Source organism: Babylonia areolata, chromosome 3, assembly GCF_041734735.1.
Source record: "Babylonia areolata isolate BAREFJ2019XMU chromosome 3, ASM4173473v1, whole genome shotgun sequence".
Classification (NCBI taxonomy): domain Eukaryota; kingdom Metazoa; phylum Mollusca; class Gastropoda; order Neogastropoda; family Buccinidae; genus Babylonia; species Babylonia areolata.
This window is the reverse complement of record NC_134878.1, coordinates 8,157,795-8,177,794: the sequence shown is the minus strand read 5'-3', so window position 1 is coordinate 8,177,794 and position 20,000 is coordinate 8,157,795. Positions and strand designations below refer to the sequence as shown.

The window sequence follows — 20,000 nt, the reverse complement described above, 5'->3', positions numbered from 1 at the left end:
ACATCTATTTGCTTTTTTTTTTTTTTTACATTATAGTTATTATTTATTATTTATTTATTTATTTGTGTAAGCTTATCTATCATTTATTCACCTTTTTTTTTTTTTTTTTTTTTCCTCAAGGCCTGACTAAGTGCGTTGGGTTACGCTGCTGGTCAGGCATCTGCTTGGCAGATGTGGTGTAGCGTATATGGATTTGTCCGAACGCAGTGACGCCTCCTTGAGCTACTGAAACTGAAACTGAAACTGAATCATTTTGATGCTTCTTTGGTGAAAAAACTACTTGTCACTACTTGTCAGTTATCAATTGATGGGTCTCATTGCAGAGAGACATACACGTATACCTCATGTACCTAATTACTTTGATAGCTGCATGAAAAGCCATCACACGGTTATTAACCTTGATGTCCATTATGATTCATGTCTTAGCTTTGATGGTTATATTGTGTTTTTCGTGTCCGGTTAGATGAAAAATTGAAGTATGTACATTTGTGATATATTATCAGTTTTTACTTAATTTTATGATTTTAATCTTTTATTCTTTTTATTTCAGACACTAACACATGACTTTGCAAAACAATGGAATGTATTTAAAACTTAATGTTTCTTGTTTCTTAGGTTTGTTGACTCAGAAGCAGCAGACCCAAAGAGGGAATTATCAGCTGGCTTGACCTTAAGAGCTGTCATATTTATTGACTTTGTGAGTTTGTCACAGCTGAACAGTGAAAAATAATTTGTGAAACAACTAGAATCTTCATCAAGGTCACAAGGCAATATGGCGAGCAACAATGAAGAAGTGCCCTTGACCACTGAATTAGAGAAACTGCATCTGGAACAAAAAAGTAGTTCACAATCAGTGGAAAATGTGAGCCTAAAAGACTCAGCAGCCTCTCATTCAGACCTTGATTTTGTAAGCATAACTAAAAAAATATCATCCACAGACTCGGCTGTGATTCACTCTGAAATGGAGTTTGATCCGGAAAACACTCCGAGAGATCCTGATCCTGAGGGTACTCGTGTCAGCTTCAGTTCAGAAGATGTTATTTCTGAGCAGACAAAAGGTTCCGTCATCCCTGTTATCTCTCTGGACACCATCCCAGTGGAGATCCTGCTTCATATCTGCAGCTTCTTAGAGGCTGGGGTGATCATAGACACACTGTCTCATGTATGCCAAAAGTTCTGTGATCTGTTCTGCAACGAGTCCTACTGGAGGATTCGCATGGTGAAACGCTGGCCGAAGAAATATCCACCAGTTGACTGTGGGTTTGAATTGTGATGGTTGTTGTGACTGCATGATCTGTCTTGTCTTGATGTAGTTTACAATGTTCATCATCATGCATGGGTGTGTTTTTATTTTGTTTTAAAAGTAAAGTGAAGGAATATATGAATATATACTGATAAAAAATCTATCAGATTTACAGAACATGTTGTAACATGATGTTCCTACTTAGTTTAAATTATTATTATGAATATTAAATTTTTGTTGTAGATTTCATTAAGGTTTCACTGTATTAAAATATTTATCTCATTATTTTTATGCATGAGCATTGTGAATAAGAAAATTGTTTCATTTCATTTCTTTATTATTAAACTATTCCCTTCCATGTACAGAAAAAAAAGGTTTGAAACTTTTCTAAAAATTACATCAAAAGCAGTATTCAGCCACCCACTCCCACTAGCACAGAAATGAAATGAAAAATAATACTCTAGGTACATGGATGTAAATTTGGACAGATGAACTGGATCACTTAAAGTTTCTGTGTAAACTCTGCTTTGAGTGTTTTCATCTGTGATAGGTTCTATTTACAGATGATGAAATGGACTGGCAGCATTCATGTGTTGAAAGGGAACGGTCACATCGTGTTTGGTCTGATCCGGAGCAACACACGGAGCACTTCAAATTCACTGACAACTTGTTTGCTGCAGTCGACGTTGTACACTTGATGCAGGTTTGCTTTGTCATTAGCATGATTCATTACAGTTTGAGAGTATTTGTTTCAGTATATTCCTGTTTGGTTTAAAGCATATGAAGAGGTGAGAGAGGCTGGGCCAAGTACAAGAGGGGGGAAGCTATCATGTATGCTTCCCTGTTTCAGTTCTTTGCCAGTTATATGTTAACGTAAAGATCAGAGAATAAATTTTCTGGATGTCATGGTTATGGTAGTCTTTTGTTGAACGTCAGGGAATCTTTCTTTTGATTTTGAAAATTTTATCTATTGGTGATTCACATACAAGCAGCAACAAAAAAAGAAAGAAAAAAAAAGTTGTGAATAAAATGTATAAGACATGAAAAATTGCTTTGATGATAACAGACAAATCAGGTGTGCACACATAGTGTACAGTGCATGTAGTGTACAGATGCATGCACAGACATACTTACCAGTTGAGTGCCAATAAGTCGTCAGCTGATGTCCTTCAAAAATATATCCAAAGTGACTATAAAACGTCCACTGACGTCCTGCATCTATTCAGATTTTTCCTTCGTCAGAGTTTACCTGGTACGCAACATCAAGTCAATGCTGCTTATGCTACCGATATCATTTTGTGTCATAAGAACAACTGCATTGTTGTAGATTTGTGGAAACAGAAATTATCTTTATCATGATTGTTTTTTCTCTCCTTGTGCAGAAAGAAATTGTCTTGATAATGATTTTTTCTTTCTCTCCTATATGTGGTGGCTAAAACCTCAACTGTCAACCTTTACGACAGTGTCATTTGTCTTAAACAGGAAATGTTAAAATGAAATACCATGCAGTTTTACTGCTATCATGATTATTATTATTATGATTATTATTATTATAATCAAGGATGGTTATATATTTATGCATATTCAAGGGTATTAGTTTGTGTGTGTGAAATGTCCATTACAGTATTTGTATTTGTCTTTCTTGCTATGATATTATTTTGTTCTCTCTCTCTTCTTATTAATTATTTTATTTTATTTTGTTTAATTATTTTTTTGACTTCTTGCTGTTCTTTTCCTTTTTACTGTTATTGTATATTTTGTTTTGTTTGCTTGTTTAATTTCTTTGCCCTGAGGGCCGGATAAAAAAAAAAAATCATGTCCATGCTTATCCCACTTCCCTCTTTAAAGAAAATTTATGCTTTCACTGTCTCACTTATGTTTTCAGGATGGGCGCTTGCTGGCAGCTGGGTCACGTGATCGCTACCTCACTCTGCTGGACCTGAGCAAGTACGACAGCTGCCGTCCTGAGACAAAAAAGGACATGCAGCTACACTGTATCAACAAAGCGCACAATGTGAGTGTTCCTCAGTCTGGCTGGGGCCAGTAATTGCTGGTCAAGGCTTGTGATTATCTTTTGAGTGTAATGATGGTCCAGATTGTGTTGTGTTGTGCTGTACTGTTTTATTGCACTGTTGCGTTGTATTGTTTTATAATTTGTATTGCACTGCATTGTATCAGCTCACTAAATGATTTTTCCCCAGAGCTAAGTTCCTATTATTATTCAGATTGTTACAGTGTTTTTGGACCGCTTTGTCCTGGTATGACTGAATGTTGTTTCATGATATAAAATTTCAGTTTAATATAATACTTTGTTTTTAGTTTACATCAGTCTGATATGAATTATGCTCTGTTGTAGGTTTTATTATGTTCTTATATTCTGCTTAAGCTTACATCATTCTGGTATGACTGATGCTCTATTGTAGATTTCATTATGTTTTTGCATCTCTAGGATGCCTCTGTTTGATGTGTATGTATATACAACTACCACCATCTGCCTTTTATAATGTATATGTATGTATACAGAGAAAATAAGATAAGTCTACAAATACGTTTGTTGAATATATCTCATTCTGGTACCTCTTTCAAAAAGGTGAAAATAAGTTGTGCCTATGGACATGTAATATATTTGTGAATGTTTCTGTGCCTGATACCTCATGTCAAATACAGTGATAATGAGAACCTTGTGCTTCAGGGATGGATCTGGTCCATGGCTTCCCACAATAACCATCTTTACACGGGATCATGGGACACCAAGATCAAAGTCTGGGACCTGGCACAGGACTTTACTGTGAGCACATCCTACAAGTGAGTGCAAGTCAGTCAAAGCAAGCTGAGCACAGTGAAATGAGGTTGCCAGTGTTCTGAAAGCTTACATGTACACACTTGTGCATGTGCACACCAGGCATGCCTACCGTTACTGAGGGCCTGTATTTGTCCCGGAAAATTGATAAAATGGACAGGGTGTCCCGGAAATAGGATTATTTACTGCATGTCCCGGAAAATAAAAAAAATCCGACCATAACATTTTTTTCCCGAACCACATCGTCGAGACTTCCGGAAATGGTGTTAAATATTATCGAGTCCACTTCATGAAAAGCCGGAAATGTCTGAACAGTACCGAAGCCATTTTGTGAAAGCCTGTTCGATTTCCCATGTATACAACCATTGCTTCTGGCTGTTAGACAAACTGTTGTATGTTTGCTGAGATGTTCCTGAAAATGACACCCTGTCCCTGATTCTGATGTGTGTTGTTCCTGAAAAGCAAATTTGGGGGTAGGCATGCCTGGCACAAACAAATGAACACACACAATCAGTTAAATATTCAAGATGCAGTTGGCTGTTTCAGTACTGATTCAGGATTATGTTGTTTTTGGAGAAAATTGAATTTGAGTTTTTCAAGGGAAATACATTAATTTGTAATTAGTTACATAGTTTTGACTCTGTCTGATTAATATAATCATTTGGAGGGATGGATGGAGGGGGGAGAGAGAGACTATACAATCTGTGTAAGTTAAAAAGCACCCAAACCATAAATGTACAACTACCAGCATCTACCTTTTTCTCTCCAGCTTCTGCCAGTGTTTTATCTTTCTCTCCAGCATCTACCAACATGTATTCCTTTTTCTCTCCAGATGCAAGTCTGCTGTCCTCAGTATCTATGTGGAGGATAACTTCATAGTGGCAGGATGCTTTGACAAGAAAGTGTACTTCATCGACCCCCGTGAAGGGCGCATCACGTCCACCAAGAGATGGCACCGACAGCCTGTCCTCTGTATTGCTGCCGATGACAACTTCATCATTTCAGGCAGTGAGGACAAAACCTTCTCGGTGTACGACCGCCGGGCTGGACTTGTGTTCAAATCCGTTCAGGTTGGTATGTGTGCGCATGACCGTTGGGCAGAGGAAAAAAAAACAAGAAGATCCTTTCCCTCAAGCTCTGGTGCAGTAGTTCTCACAAGCTTTCAGCCTCCTATCTTGGAGCTGTTGCAGCACAGGTTACAGGGGTAACAGTGAAAAGCAGCAGAAAAAGGGGAACTGCGTATTTTGTGTTTTGAGATACATCGTAGAAAGGTGGGGGATGGAGAGGAGTAGGGTTGGGGACGGAGGATGGGGAGAGAAAGGAGGGCATTTGAGGATGGAAATGTAAAGAGTGTACTACTTGTTTTCAAGGTCTTCAATCTTTTGATGAGGGTTCTTTGCTACATAAACCAGCATTTAGGGAAGAAAAAGTGAAACAAGTGTTTTTGAGATTATGGAAGGAAGTTCTCATCTTTGAAGCATATACCAAGCTCCATACCATTTACATGACACAATATGGGGCAAAAGTTTTAGGTTCTTTTTTTTTAATTTTTTTTTTTTTACGCGGCTGCAGCTTACATATACACAGCACATTTGTTTTACCTGTTATATGCATGTAAAACATCGGCTGACGTCCTACACAAAGTGCTACCCAGTGCCTATGAGACATCCACTGACGTCGTGCATCTGTTGAGAGTTTTTCTTCATCAGGGTTTGGTTTAGTGAACATAAACAGACTGTACAGCCTAGATCAATAAGCATTGCTTTGTGCTGGAGTACAAACAAGAAATGAAGAGCAGTACCAGGAAAACCTTCGCAAGTCAAGCATTTTAATGTCTTCACAAAAGTTCACAAGATTAATGTTGTGTTATTTTTCAATGGTCATGATCACATATACTTTCACCTCAGTGCAAGTAAAAGAAACCACAGCAACAAAAGGATTGTCCCTGGCAAAATTCTTTGGAAAAAATCCGCTTTGACAATATAGCAAATACACTTGCAGAGAGAAAAAAGAAAACAAATATGGATGGCGCTGTGTTGTGGTGACACACTCTCCTGGGGGAGAGCAGCCCCAAATTTCACGCAGAGAAATCTGCTGTGACAGTAAGTAGTACAATGCAGTGGAATACAATACACAGTCATTCGAATGAGACGATAAACCGACGTCCCGTGTGCAGCATGCACTTAGCGTACGTAAAAGAACCCACGACAACAAAAGGGTTGTTCCTGGCAAAATTCTGTAGAAAAATCCACCTCAATAGGAAAAAAAACCCCCAAATAAAACTGCACGCAGGAAAAAAATACAAAAAAATGGGTGGCGCTGTAGTATAGCGATGCACTCTCCCTGTGGAGAGCAGCCCGAATTTCACACAGAGAAATCTGTTGTGATAAAAAGCAATACAAATACAAATACAAACACAATCATCATCCTTGGAACTGGGTACAGGTGCAAGCGTATATGAACATGCATATTATTTGCTAAATAAGTATTCCCCTGTTGTCCTCTCACTCTCATTTTACACGCAGTCAGCATTTTGCTTCACTTGTTGCATCCCATTTTTAAGAGTGTGGTTTTTTATAAGGATATGTAAAGACACGTATGAAATATTGCTATCATTCAAAGTGGATACAAGTTGATATTATTTCATGAGAAATTTATGACTCAAATGTTCTATTTGATGTCTTAGTTCTATATCCTTAGGGAATGCTCTTGAAAGTGAGTATTAATCTTTCAAATTGAATCTGTGTTGCATAATTTAGGAGACAGTAGAATAATACAATAGAACAATGCCAGTCAGACTTAAAACCTCATGTTAGTGTAAAAAAAAAAAGTTAGTTCATTTAGTAAGAACTGGATATCATTATAGTAGCAGTGTGTTTTAAAGGAGTCCTGAAAGTCCTGCCTAAAGATTTGTGTGTGTTTCATCAATTCAAGGGTATTAACTCTCATGGTTTATTATTTCTAACTGTGAATTCCGACTGGTTCTATGGATATTTTTATGGCAGTTTTGGGGCATAATCCAGTAAGTGATGAGGCGTTCACAAATCTTTCTCTGAATAAATATTTAACGGTCTCCTTCTCCAACTTTCCATCACATGTTATTTTGTACATGATGACAGTCCATAAACCACACTTTATGTTTGATGTTTCTGTCAGACACTGACGAGGACTTTAACTGCATTGCTTGTTTCATCTTTCTATTAGCATACAGTAGGTCATTCTGGTCTGGAATAGTCTGGGTTTAATATCTAAATTTACAGACTTTTGTAAATTATAATCAATGTCTGTACGTAAAGCTTGGACCACTTGAACAGTAAAACTCACTGCTGATCGTCCATTTCATCAGAATATGGACCATTCCTGTGAAACATGTAAAACAAAAACAGATGAGTGATAAGAGAAAGGGTACTAAAACAAAAAAAAAACAAAACAGTATAGCAATCACACACATAACACATGTACAGATGTCACACATTTGTACTACTTATCTTGTATTGGTCAGACGTATAATCATTTGTAACACACGTAACTACCACACATTGTCTTGCTGCTTTGACCCTGTACCAACAGGGCAAGGGAAGTAACAACTATGAAACTGAACCAAAGACTTGACTAGGTGGTTTTCCATAAACTATATTGCACATTTTGAGAGTGACATTTCATGATGGTTATGACAGTTGAATATAGCGGGGCCATTGTTAATGCCATATGTCACACTTCTAAAGCAACAAAGGACTTAATAAGTTAAAGCAACTATTCTCTGTTTTGTTGAGTGGGGGTATTTTCAGATTTGGACAGCTGTACTTAAAGACACAGATGTGGATTATAGTGATGATGTTGGGGCCTCTTTGGTGACAGGTGGAGAACTACCCCATGGCTGTCAGTTACCACAGCAACCAGCTGTGGTTTGGGGACCGAATGGGTCACCTGAACCTCCTGGACACCACGATGGGCAAGTTTGAGTTGGCCGGGGTGAGAGAGCTCTTCTTCATCTTCATCTTCCTCACTTGGGTCGTTTTGTTGGGCACAGTGCCATGCTTTTACATCAGTGGGACTGGGAGTGCTTCTGTACTGGCACTTTGGTGATTGGGAGGAAAAAAAACAACTCATATAATTTGTATCAGTATTAAGACATACACTGTACTTTGTCATCTTTTTGTATGTCATGTATCTCCAAAATGCACTTCATTATTAGTGAAATAGAAGCACGAAAAGTTAACAGAAATGTACTCAAAATGACTGAATAAATTAGTGAAGGAATGAATGGCTTCTGAAGGATATTTCTCTTTAAAATAAGAATGGTCATAAGTATGATACTTATTTGATTGTTCTTAATCAACAACAAAAATAGTAAAAATTTTGGCTCTTGTATTACAAAGTTTTGTTTTTAAATCTCACTTACAGACAAGTCATTCATTCAAATTGTTTGAAGCTTAGCTGCCTAAAAGGAATTTGTTCTCCATCACTTTCCCAACAATTTTCAGATGAATAAAAATATCAATTTGTTATTATGATTTAATTAAAGAAGCACCTTTCTGTGTAAAACACGCTCAATTATCTGGATCAGATTCCCTGCAAGAGTCTATCATAATTTCATAGAGCACTTGTTGTGAGGTAAGCTTCTGACGTTTTGCCACCGCTGTGCAGAAAATGGGATAAATAACATACTGATTGTTTGAATTAGTCAGCAAAACTTCTCATGCTTTAGGGGAAGGAAGTTCTGTTCCATTTACTTCCCTTGGTTAACAATTTAATGCACACTAGTGAGCTGATGAACTGGTGAAAGTCAACCCGTTTCTTTACCCTAATGCTGTTTGTGGACAGGCAGAGAATGATGATCTGTGGTTCCCAAACAACATTCAGGCACTGGGTTGAATGCGTTAAGTGGTGGCTTCTTGACCCCTGCCACAAATTTTTCAGTATTTAAAAAAACATTAATCACTCCCACCTACATTTAAGATAAGATAAGAAGATAAGAATAACTTTATTATCTCCAACTGGAGAAATTTGGTCAGGTGCATTATCACAACATAGACAAGTAAACAAGATGGTGACCATAACTGTAAAAGCCAACAACAGCCCCTACAAATATTACGAAGATACAAATGTAAAAAATATCACATACATCGTTTCATACATACATCCACACACTGCAGGTAATAACTAGTATTCTTAATGTAAAAACAGAAAGAATTAAGAAACATTATTGAATATAATTATAAACATAGCCTACTATACTACACATTGATTATAATAGACAGATAAGATAAGAATAAAGATGAATTGCGGAAAACCACAACCAGATAATCAGCACACACCCGCACCGCACGCCCCCCCCCCCCTCCCCCCACCACTCACCCCACACACGCGGATAACTTGATTAAACAAGAGTAATAAACATATGTTCTCAAATAAAAGCATTTCACATATTCGCTTTTAAGAACATTGTAATTTTTACCTAACTGCGCTGCTCTTTTTCTTTTGGTGTAGGTTGTATGAGAGGAATGTTGCTGACTAGTAGTTGTCAGTACTTTTGCACTATTTTTTAATTTTATTGTTAGATAGTAAGAGAGAACAGTCTACAAGGAGAGACTGAACACAAGAGAATGACTGGGTATGTAAGAGAAAAAAAATGGAAGGAGAGAGAGTTAGGTGTTTAATGCTGAAGCTTTGTGTTTCATCAGCTGCATTGTGGTTGCAGTCATTCAGTGCATTTTAAACCGAAAATTTGACTTTTTGTTGCTGCAAAGAGATGTAATGTATTTTAGCTTGTTGTCTTGCACTGAAGATTGTATCATTAAACTTCTGTTGAAAAAACAACAACAAACAAACAAAAACACAACAAAAGAAAAACATTTGCAGTAAAGGTTCTTGATTCTAGATGATGGTCTGTTCTACCACTCCGCAATGAAAAGTTTTGTCATCATTTTTTATCTTTTCAAGATAAAATTAAAAAGGGGGTGGGGAACTGAAAAAACAAACAAAAAAATCCCCAAACAAACGAAAAAAAAAAAAAAAAATGGTGTGGTGAACTGAAAAAACAACAACAACAAAAACAGACAAAAAAAGCAACCACCAAAACCAAAACCAAGTATGGCAATGGTAACGATAAAGATGCTTATGCTGCATGCATTCAGTGCATGTGAAAAGCCCCACAGCAAAATTCTGAAGAAAAGTCCACTCAAGTGCACATGTGTGTGCCTGTGCATGACTGAAGGGTACAGGCAACAGAGGGTCAGTTGGGCTTGGCTCTAAACCAGGCAGGCAGCCTGTCGTGCAAATGACTGTGTGTTTGTAAAACTCTTTGAGCTTGGTCTCTGGCCTGTAAGTATCAATAATGGTGATGATGATGATGATAATAATAATGGTAATGATGATAATAATCATGATGATAATGCTAATAATAATCATCATAATGATGATGATAATAAAATAACAGTAATAATGATAGTTTTTTTTCTTCTTATTCGTTTGTGGGCTGCAACTCCCACGTTCACTCGCATGTACACGAGTGGGCTTTTACATGTATGATCCTGTTATTATCCTGCCATGTAGGCAGCCATACTCAGTTTTCGGGGGGGTGTATGCTGGGTATGTTCTTGTTTCCATAAGCCATCAAACGCTGACATGGATTGCAGGATCTTTAACATGCGTATTTGATTTTCTGCTTGCATATACACACAAAGGGGGTTCAGGCACAAGCAGGTCTGCACATATGTTGACCTGGGAGATCGGAAAAATCTCCACCCTTTACCCACCAGGCGCCGTTTCCAAGATTCGAACCCGGGTCCCTCAGATTGGAAGTCCAACACTTTAACCACTCGGCTGTTGCGCCCGTCCATAATAATAGTAACAATAATAATAATGATGATATCAATAATGATGATAATGACAATAATGTTAATGACCAGAACTACGACGTGGGCCACAAGTACAAAATGACGGGTGTGATTCACACGGAGGGGGCCATCTACACCTCCTCTAACGACCAAACCGTCAAGGTGTTGGAGCCCAGCTTAGATCCGCAGACCATCACCACCTTGGAGAAACACGACAGCGGAGTGGCTGGGGTAACTAAGGCTCACAGTCTGTACAGATCACTTAAACTGCAACAGAAAAGACAAGCAGCAAACAAACAAACGAACGAACCATTCTCACGCAGAAAAAAAAGGTGAAGCCAAAATGGGAAAGGGAGGGTGAAAAGAGGGACAGAGAGAGAGAGAGAGAGAGAGAGAGTGGTGGAGAAGTCAAGGAGGCTAACTTTGTGTTCGTGATGTGTGATGTTTGTGATATGTGTGTGTGTGTGTGTGTGTGTTTGTATGTGTGTGTGTGGTGTGTGTCTGTATCCATTCATGTGTATGTGTGAGTGCGGTTGTGTGCCTGCTTGTTTTGTGTGGATGAGAAAGAGAGGGAGAGAGAGAGAGAGAGAGAGAGAGAATTGTTACTCAGCTAAATGTTAATCAAGGTGCATATATCTTTTTGATTTCACTGACATTTTGTGCTTGCTTACAGAATGAGTGAAGTTACAGTTACAATGCTCCCCAGTCAGCGAAAAAGATTCTTAGTCCTAATCAAAAACAAACAGACCACCTACCCCTTAAAGGATGAAATAGGATTAAAAAAAACTTAAAAAAAAAAAAGTTCTCGCCTCTTCCAGGTAGCATACCAGAATGGCATCCTGGCTTCAGCAGGCTGCGACAACACCGTAGGAATCTGGCGACCCAAGAAAGACTGGGGATGGAGCAGTTGAGCAGTCCTGTAGGTCATTATCAGGATGACTGCTCGAGCCTGGCACTGTCCTGACAGAATGTTCCGGACGGCACTTTGTCTTGGAAAAAAGTTCACTCTGGCTGGCAGGTAAACAGTTATCAACACTGAGAGTTTGTGAATCATGGGATCGTTCTGTCTTTGCTGGGGAAATGCAGCTTACATTTTGCCTTAATAAAACAGCTGTTAGGAAAAAAAAAAAAAGAAGAAAAAGGAGGAAGCATTTATTACTGTACCGTACAATGCAACGCAACACAACACGACATGTCACCAAACAACGCAACATTACCCAACACAACAGCACAGTGCAAGCCAACACAAAACAGCGCTTATAAAAGAGCATCATGCGCAGACTGTATGTTGTATGACAAGAACATTATTCATGAATTAAAAAAAAAAAAGGGGGGGGGGGATAATGTCATTTGTCCTTCTGGATGGTCGCCAAACAATGACACGCTACGTGTCACAACACAGCTGCACAGTGCAAGCCAACACAAAACAGCACTTGAAAAAGAGCATTATGTACAGACTGTATGTTGAATGACAAGAGCATTATTTATGAATTAAAAAAAAAAAAAAAAATTGGGGGCGGGGTGGGGGGGGGGGGATTATGTCATGTTCTGATGAATGGTCAGAGCAAGAGCATTATAGTTATGCATGAACTGTTTGTTTGATGTTCTGTGTGTCTGAACAAATGCATTACATATGAATTGTTCCGTTCTTTGGTACTGGTCAGCATCCTTCTTTGTCTCAATGAATTTTCCTCCCCTAACTCAACCTTGTGTTAACTCACTCAGTACGGCCAGCCCTCTCTTCTCCTTTACACAGACCCCTCGGATGTCCACTGGGTGTCTCTATGACCCAACCTTCAGCTTCTGTCGTCAGAATTGTGGTATTCTTTGTCAACATTCACGTCTTCAGTATAAGAGCCTTCCGCTTGCAATATTTTGATGATGGTAATTGGGGTGAAACGCTGTTAACGTCGTCTCTTTCGCCGTTCGTATGGAGAGAGTTAAGCTGACACCAGTGGGACAAAATGCAATATGGACCAAACAAACAAAAACAAAAACAAAAAAAACTAAAAGTTAAAAAAAAAAAAAAAAGGAAAGAGAAGAGAGAGAGAGAGAGAGAAGTACATGTTTACTCAACCTAAATTGGAATCATGGCCTGTATGCAACTGAGGTCCAACAAATAAAAAAAAATAATCCATGAAAACCCCAAAAGACTGATTAATCAAATAATGAAATAATGTTTTATAAAGAGAGAGAGAGATAGTTCATACAATATAATACTGGAGGAAAACAAGTGCATGTAAGAAATAAATGACTCTTTGATTTGCAAAGATCAAATAGGGTAATGTAAAACGGTAGGGCATGTATATGAATGTGTATTGTGTGTGCGTGTGTTTATGTAAGTTTGTGCCTGCCTATGTGTGCGTATGTGTTAGGGTAGCTGTTAGATACACATGTATGTTAAAATGTATGTATGCAGTGTGTGTGTGTGTGTGTGTGTGTGTGTGGTCACATTTTGGTGTGTGTATGTAACATAGATATAATGTTTTATGTTAACAAAAGCGTTTTTGTAAAGTACCTAGAGCAGATTTCTGGATAGTGTGCTATATAAGTATCCATTATTATTATTATTATTATTATTATTAAAGACTGCAATTGGGGACCATTAGAATTCCCTCTGTGGGAGAGCCAGTTGTCTTTCTGATATGACGGCAGTTTTAGTCTTGTTTTGAAAGATATGTGTACAGTATGCTATTATTTTAATTTTTTATTATGATTATATGTTGGAATGCATAGGTGGATGAGTAGATCCATGTACATTGTATTGTACAAAGTGTATATTCATGTATGTGCACATTTGTAATGGTGGAATGTGGTGTATGTGTGTGTGTGTGTGTGTGTTTGTGTGTGTGTTATGGTGGTATGTGGTGTGTGTGTGTGTGTGTGTGCATGCGTGCATGTGTGCATGTTAGAATCTGATTCAAATTCGTCATGAAACTATAAATATTTCTTTTGTAGACACCACAACTAACGGTAAAACTGGCAAAATCAGTGTGTATGTTTCAGCATTGTATATGGAGCAAGCTCACATGAGTTGGGTTTTTTTTCTTCTATAGCTGAGTGTATGTGTGAGTGTGTGGTGTATTATGGTTGTGTATGTATATATATATATTCAGTTATTTAGGTAGGTATGCTTACATGTGTGTGAATGTGTTTTTTGCATACACATATGTATTTGTACTTTTATTTTCATCATATGTATATACTTATACATGTAAAGTATGGTATCATTTTGCACCATGTTTGAATTTATGTTTATTCAATCTGTTTATCTTCTTTTTTTTTCTCTTAAAGATCTCATTTCTTTCTGCAAACTGCTGCGAACAATGCAGTGATAATAATCCACATGATTTACTCAAAATGTTGTGCTTGATACATTGAAAAATCTTTAATTAGATCTTTGTGTTGCTATTGATGGTGAGTGAATCAGTTCAGTACAGTTCATTGTGAATGGTCAAACTGCTGATCACGCCACAGAGAAGGGGGGGGGGGGGGGGTTAAAAGATGGGAATGCGATGGTTAAGGAGTTTGGGAGGGTGGGGAGTGGGTGATTGGTGTAGGTGGGGGACTTAGGAAACATTGATGTGATGCCATCGAGTTGTGGTCTGTACATAATTATATTATCTTCTTCTTCTCCTGAAAAGAGTTTTCGATGTCCTGGACAAGGAGGGCTAGTTGATGGTTTATGGGTTATGATTATTTGAACCTGTCTGTTTCTGTTAAGATTTTGTTATGGAAAAATAAAGTGCAGTGATATTATGGTGCCACCTGTGTGTTTGTATATATGTGTGGGTGTGGGTGTGCACTTTATATGTTTGTGGGTGGTGGTGGAGGTGAGGGGGCAGGGGGTAGGGGATGGGCAATGCGATGTCTGACAGATATGAGAGAGAGAGAAAGAGAGAGAGAGAGAGTGTGTGTTTGTTTGTGTGTGTACCGTATGATACTGAACTTGCAACATGCACAGGTAGGTCTGCCAACATGACGACTAAAGTAATGAAAAAAAATGGGAATCATCACAACATTTGAAACACACTGCCGTGTGGCAGTGACTCTTGAAGTCTACAGGCTATGTCTGCCAAACAGCAACATTCGTGAAAAGCATTCATATATTTGATGAAGGATTAATCCATCCATATATATATATATATATATATATATATATATATATGTATATGTATATATATACATCTCACCCTCTGTATATATATAACAATTAACAGAAGGAATATAAAAGAAATATAAGTATTCAACTCGATCCAAAATATTCATCAGCAAATTTTTTTCTCATCCATATGAGATATCTGTGTGTACTTACGCATGCACGCACACACACACACTTTTCTATTTGAGATTCTTGCAACATGTGGTTTCCGAATGGGAAGTGTAAATTGATTTTAAAACCTTATGTTAACAGATATTTTGATGTCAGTAGTCAGGTCTCTAGTTAGTTCCATGGGGGAACAGGAATACAGACAGGAAGACCCACTGTCACCCGATCCATTTATCTTGTGTTGAGATACTGGCAATAGTGACACGAAGACGGGCGCAATAGCCGAGTGGTTAAAGCGTTGGACTGTCAATCTGAGGGTCCTGGGTTCGAATCACGGTGACGGCGCCTGGTGGGTAAAGGGTGGAGATTTTTCCGATCTCCCAGGTCAACATATGTGCAGACCTGCTAGTGCCTGAACCCCCTTCGTGTGTATATATGCAAGCAGAAGATCAAATACGCACGTTAAAGATCCTGTAATCCATGTCAGCGTTCGGTGGGTTATGGAAACAAGAACATACCCAGCATGCACCCCCCTGAAAACGGAGTATGGCTGCCTGCATGGCGGGGTAAAAACGGTCATACACGTAAAAGCCCACTCGTGTGCATACGAGTGAACGTGGGAGTTGCAGCCCACGAACGCAGAAGAAGAAGAAGAAGAAGAAGTGACAGGAAAATAGATGTGCAACGTATAACGATCAATAATGTGGAACATAAATATTATCAATATGCAGATGATAGTGATTTTGTTAGCAGTGACAAAAAAACAATAAAAACAATTGACACCTGCATACTGTAAATCAGGCTTACGCACGAACGCTGGGAAAACTAGTGCAATCTGGCACCAAACATAATCATTATTTGGAGCATTAATAAGCATAGAATCCACCTATGGGTATGTATTTCATTTTCAGAGTGACTGGTTCACAAACTTATTGACAAAATTAAGCAAATAAAAACTACTCCAAAAAATACAGACACACTTGCTTTGAGTACGGATAAGAAGACAAATAACACCCTTAGATAGGGTGGCTGTTTTAATATCACTAATTGTCAAATGGTCAGGATAATGTTATGAAATGTTTTGTGTGTTTATCTTAGTTTTTTTTTTGTGTGTGTGTGTATGACTTGTGTTGACATGGTTGAGCATTTATGTGGTTTCACAGTCCTGGTAAGGCCATGTGCGGTGTGCTTGACTATAAATAATTCTAAATCATGGGGAGGGGGGGGTGTGGATCTGTCGCCTTCGATGTATGGGAATTAACTCGTGAATTCTTTGTAGCGTCGGCCTACTCTCCCTTAGTTAAGAAAAAAAAATTGTGTTCCCATTTCTTTTTCTTTTCCTGTCCAAAAATGCTGAAAAAGAAGAAGAAGAAGAAAAAAAAAAAAAAAAGCCGCAGCAACACAATAAAAGAAATCCCTAAACTATAGGCTATGTGTATTTTAAAAGATGTTTCTTTGTAGTTATAATAACTGAAAAATATTTACTCTTTTTTTTTTTTTTTTTTTTTACATTGGCACTCTGCAAGTAGATCGACTTGGTTGGTTACAGTCGTAATAGAGGCTCATCTAAAACCATATGTAACAGAGGCTCATCTAAAGCCATGTGTGACAGAGGCTCATCTAAAACAGAGGCTCATCTAAAACCATATTATGTAACAGAGGCATACAGGCTAAAGTGAAAGACAGAAAATTGGAAACGGAAGAAAAATCCACCACCAAACAACAGGGGATATAGATAGCTTCACTTTGATTCTAAATCTAATTCCGTGGTTTCGGACAGTTCATGGCTTCACCTAACCATGAACTGGTTGCTGGATGAATTGAGAGCGAAAAGAATCTCAATTGATTACGAATATCCGACCAACCTCACCCTTCACCCCTGGCTTTCCCTTCCTCCTCTCTCTCTCCCCTCCGAAATAATTTTGATGACATGTTGCTGCGCTGTCTAAACGTCCATAAAAGTGACGGAATGATTGGAATTTTTTTTTCTTGGAACACAGGCTCAGACGTCATAGATAACACATGCGATGACGTTCGCGAACAAGGGATTTGTTTTTTGTTTTTTTTCAACGAGTGCAATGGCGCACGCTGGTTCACCCATCTTCCAATGATGCCAAGCTTGTTTGAGACCCACACTTACTTCATTCTTCTCTCGGCGGCAGATCTTCGCTCTTCATATCTTTGCATCACTGGAACTTGAGACAGAGTATTCGCGCAGTGTCTGGGCTGGACCAGGAAATCTGATAACCGGACCTCTCGCTGATGCTAACAAATATTTACCACGGTAGGTCAAATAGATCTATGGAAGTTTGGCACAGTAAGATACTGCTGGAAGAACACTTAAGAAGAAGAAAAGTTGGTGACCCCAAACACTGACCTTTCAAGTTGAAAACATGTTAGGCCGACAGGCTAGGGTGGATTCTAATCTTTAGATTAATTCGGCTAATCATGCCTCACTGTTTGAATAATTGTGACGAAGCTCTGTTTCGCACGAAATTGTCATTGCACCCGAACTGTGTTCAGAGCTCTTATCCATTCCTAAACAAGAACAAGTGCCCTTTTCCCGACGACTCTTTTTGCATTCCAGCGTGCATAGTGATGTTGGAAAATAAAACGCCAGTAATGAACCAACTTCCATACATGTATATACATGTGTATGATTTTCGATTTATGTACGTGTCTTGTTATGTACTAACCCCCCCCCCCCCCCCCCCCCCAATATTCCTTGTGACCCCTGTACACTTGGTAATAAAGATATATTCTATTCTATTACAGCGTGGTTTAATTGTTTGCGGAAATGACATTCCAAACTTTTTTAACATGATGAATTGAAAATATCTGTATACATTATAGAGCGTTTGTACCATTTGGCACATGCACAGTTATTTTTAAACGAGTTCATTACAAAATGATATAGAGAATTTGTCAAATATTGTTGTTGGGGTTACATTTATAGCTTGTTTATAACAAATGTATACATCTGCATTAACTCTCTCCATACGAACGGCGAAAGAGACGACGTTTACAGCGTTTCACCCCAGTTACCATCATCAAAATATTGCTAGCGGAAGGCTCTTATACTGAAGAGGTGAATGTTGACAAAGAATATCACAATTCTGACGACGGAAGCTAAAGGTTGGGTCATTCAGACACCCACTGGACATCTGAAGGGTCTGTGTAGAGGAGAAGAGAGGACTGGCCGTACTGAGTGAGTTAAACCTATAAGTTTTCAGTGCTCGACGAAGAAACTTGCACATGCAACAGAAGGAACGTTTTCCGCCGAGTCAATTGACCCAGGTTTCCTGTGTCAGACTGTTTCATGCAACACATCCTCCTTGGTATTTTATTCAGTTTTTATAATGGCACGGAACGGCTGTGAGCTGCTAGGACTCGAAGGGTGTGTGTGTGTGTGTGTGTGTGTGTGTGTGTGTGTGTGTGTGTGTGTGTGTATGACAGTCAGTCGTGTCCGACTATGACCATCAGAACAGCAGAGGAGGCAACTGCTGTTCCGACTATTTGGGCTAGAATTTGATTATAGTGGAGAGTGTCTTGCCCAAGTTACATCCCCACTCTCTCGGCCAAGAGGGTTTTAGGACAGTCGGCGTTGGGATGGTTCCCAAAGGCCAACTAGCCCACAAGGCTGCAGCACTAAGAGCCAGTGCAATTTTGCCTCCTGGTTTGAGAGTCATAGTCCTTCACAAAAGACCAAGCTGTAAATGATTTCCCATTGACTGGAGAAACCATTGATAATACAGCTCTCACTTTGCTGTTGGTCCAAATGTAAACTTATGTCAATCTGTGATATAAGCCGAGTGTTGGGCCACGAAGGATGTAGATTATTATTTTTGGGGGTAAACTGTTGCGAGACGTAGCCTAATGTGTGTGTGTGTGTGTGTGTGTGTGCGCGCGCGCGAACGCGCGTGTGTGCGTGTACGTGTGCATGCTGCGTGCGTGCGCATGCATGCGTGCCCACAGCGTGTGCTAAACTGTATCAAGGAGCTATATTCATTGAAAAACCCCTCGCCTTTATGAATGTTCACTCTGCATTTTATTACAGGCTTTTGAGCAAACTTGTAAAAGCCAGGAATGCAATGTAAGCTTTTTTTTTTAAAATAAATATTTTAGAATAAATATTATTGATGTCCACACACACACACACACACACACACACACACATTGTTCGCGTGTGTGAAGAGAGAGAGAGAGAGAGAGAGAGGTGGGGGGGGGGGGGGGGAGAAAGAGGAGAATTGTGCACGTTTGAGGAGAGGGGTGGGGAAAGATGGAGAATTGTGCGTGTGTTCGTGTTAAATTGTGCTCGTGTTTGAGTAGAGGGGTGGGGGAAAGATGGAGAATTGTGCACGTGTTTGAGGAGAGGAATGGGGGGAGAAAGAGAGAGAGGGTGAGAGAGAATTGTTCGCGTGCCCAAGTTAAATTGTGCGCGTGTAGGAGAGGGATGGGGGGGAGGGGAGATGGAGGGTGAGAGAGAATTGTGCATGAGTTTGAGGAGAGGCGTGGGGTTAAAACCAGTATGCACTGTACCCAATTGATATGTAGATGCCAGACGCAGATCTCTCTCTCTCTCTCTCTCTCACTCCCTCTCTCTCTCTCTCTCACTCCCTCCGTTCTTTTATCTCTCGTTTACTGTCTCCTTCTCTCCCCGCCCCCCCCCCCACCCGACCCCCCACCAAACACACACACACACTCTTGACTTCTTATCATGTATCTCTCTCTCTGTTCCCATATCGATTTGCCCCTCCAATTCCCCCTGGCTCTTCTCTGCCTGTCTATCTGTTCCACCATTTCACAATCTCAATCGAAACATACCTCACGGGGCGAACACTGAAGATC

At 39.2% G+C, this 20,000-nt stretch overlaps 1 protein-coding gene across 1 annotated transcript in view; it reads left to right on the top strand.

Moving 5' to 3' along the window:
• The window catches only part of LOC143280423 (F-box/WD repeat-containing protein 9-like), an 18,501-nt gene extending 3,874 nt beyond the window's left edge, over positions 1-14,627 (top strand). Inside the window, exons 2-9 of the mRNA XM_076585060.1 lie at positions 616-1,256; positions 1,807-1,946; positions 3,129-3,257; positions 3,936-4,048; positions 4,876-5,113; positions 7,902-8,015; positions 10,955-11,113; positions 11,701-14,627. Coding sequence (XP_076441175.1) covers positions 773-1,256; positions 1,807-1,946; positions 3,129-3,257; positions 3,936-4,048; positions 4,876-5,113; positions 7,902-8,015; positions 10,955-11,113; positions 11,701-11,793 — 1,470 coding nt within the window. The 5' untranslated portion in view covers positions 616-772 and the 3' untranslated portion in view covers positions 11,794-14,627. The remainder of the gene's footprint in view (positions 1-615; positions 1,257-1,806; positions 1,947-3,128; positions 3,258-3,935; positions 4,049-4,875; positions 5,114-7,901; positions 8,016-10,954; positions 11,114-11,700) is intronic.
• The last annotated feature ends 5,373 nt before the right edge of the window (positions 14,628-20,000 follow it).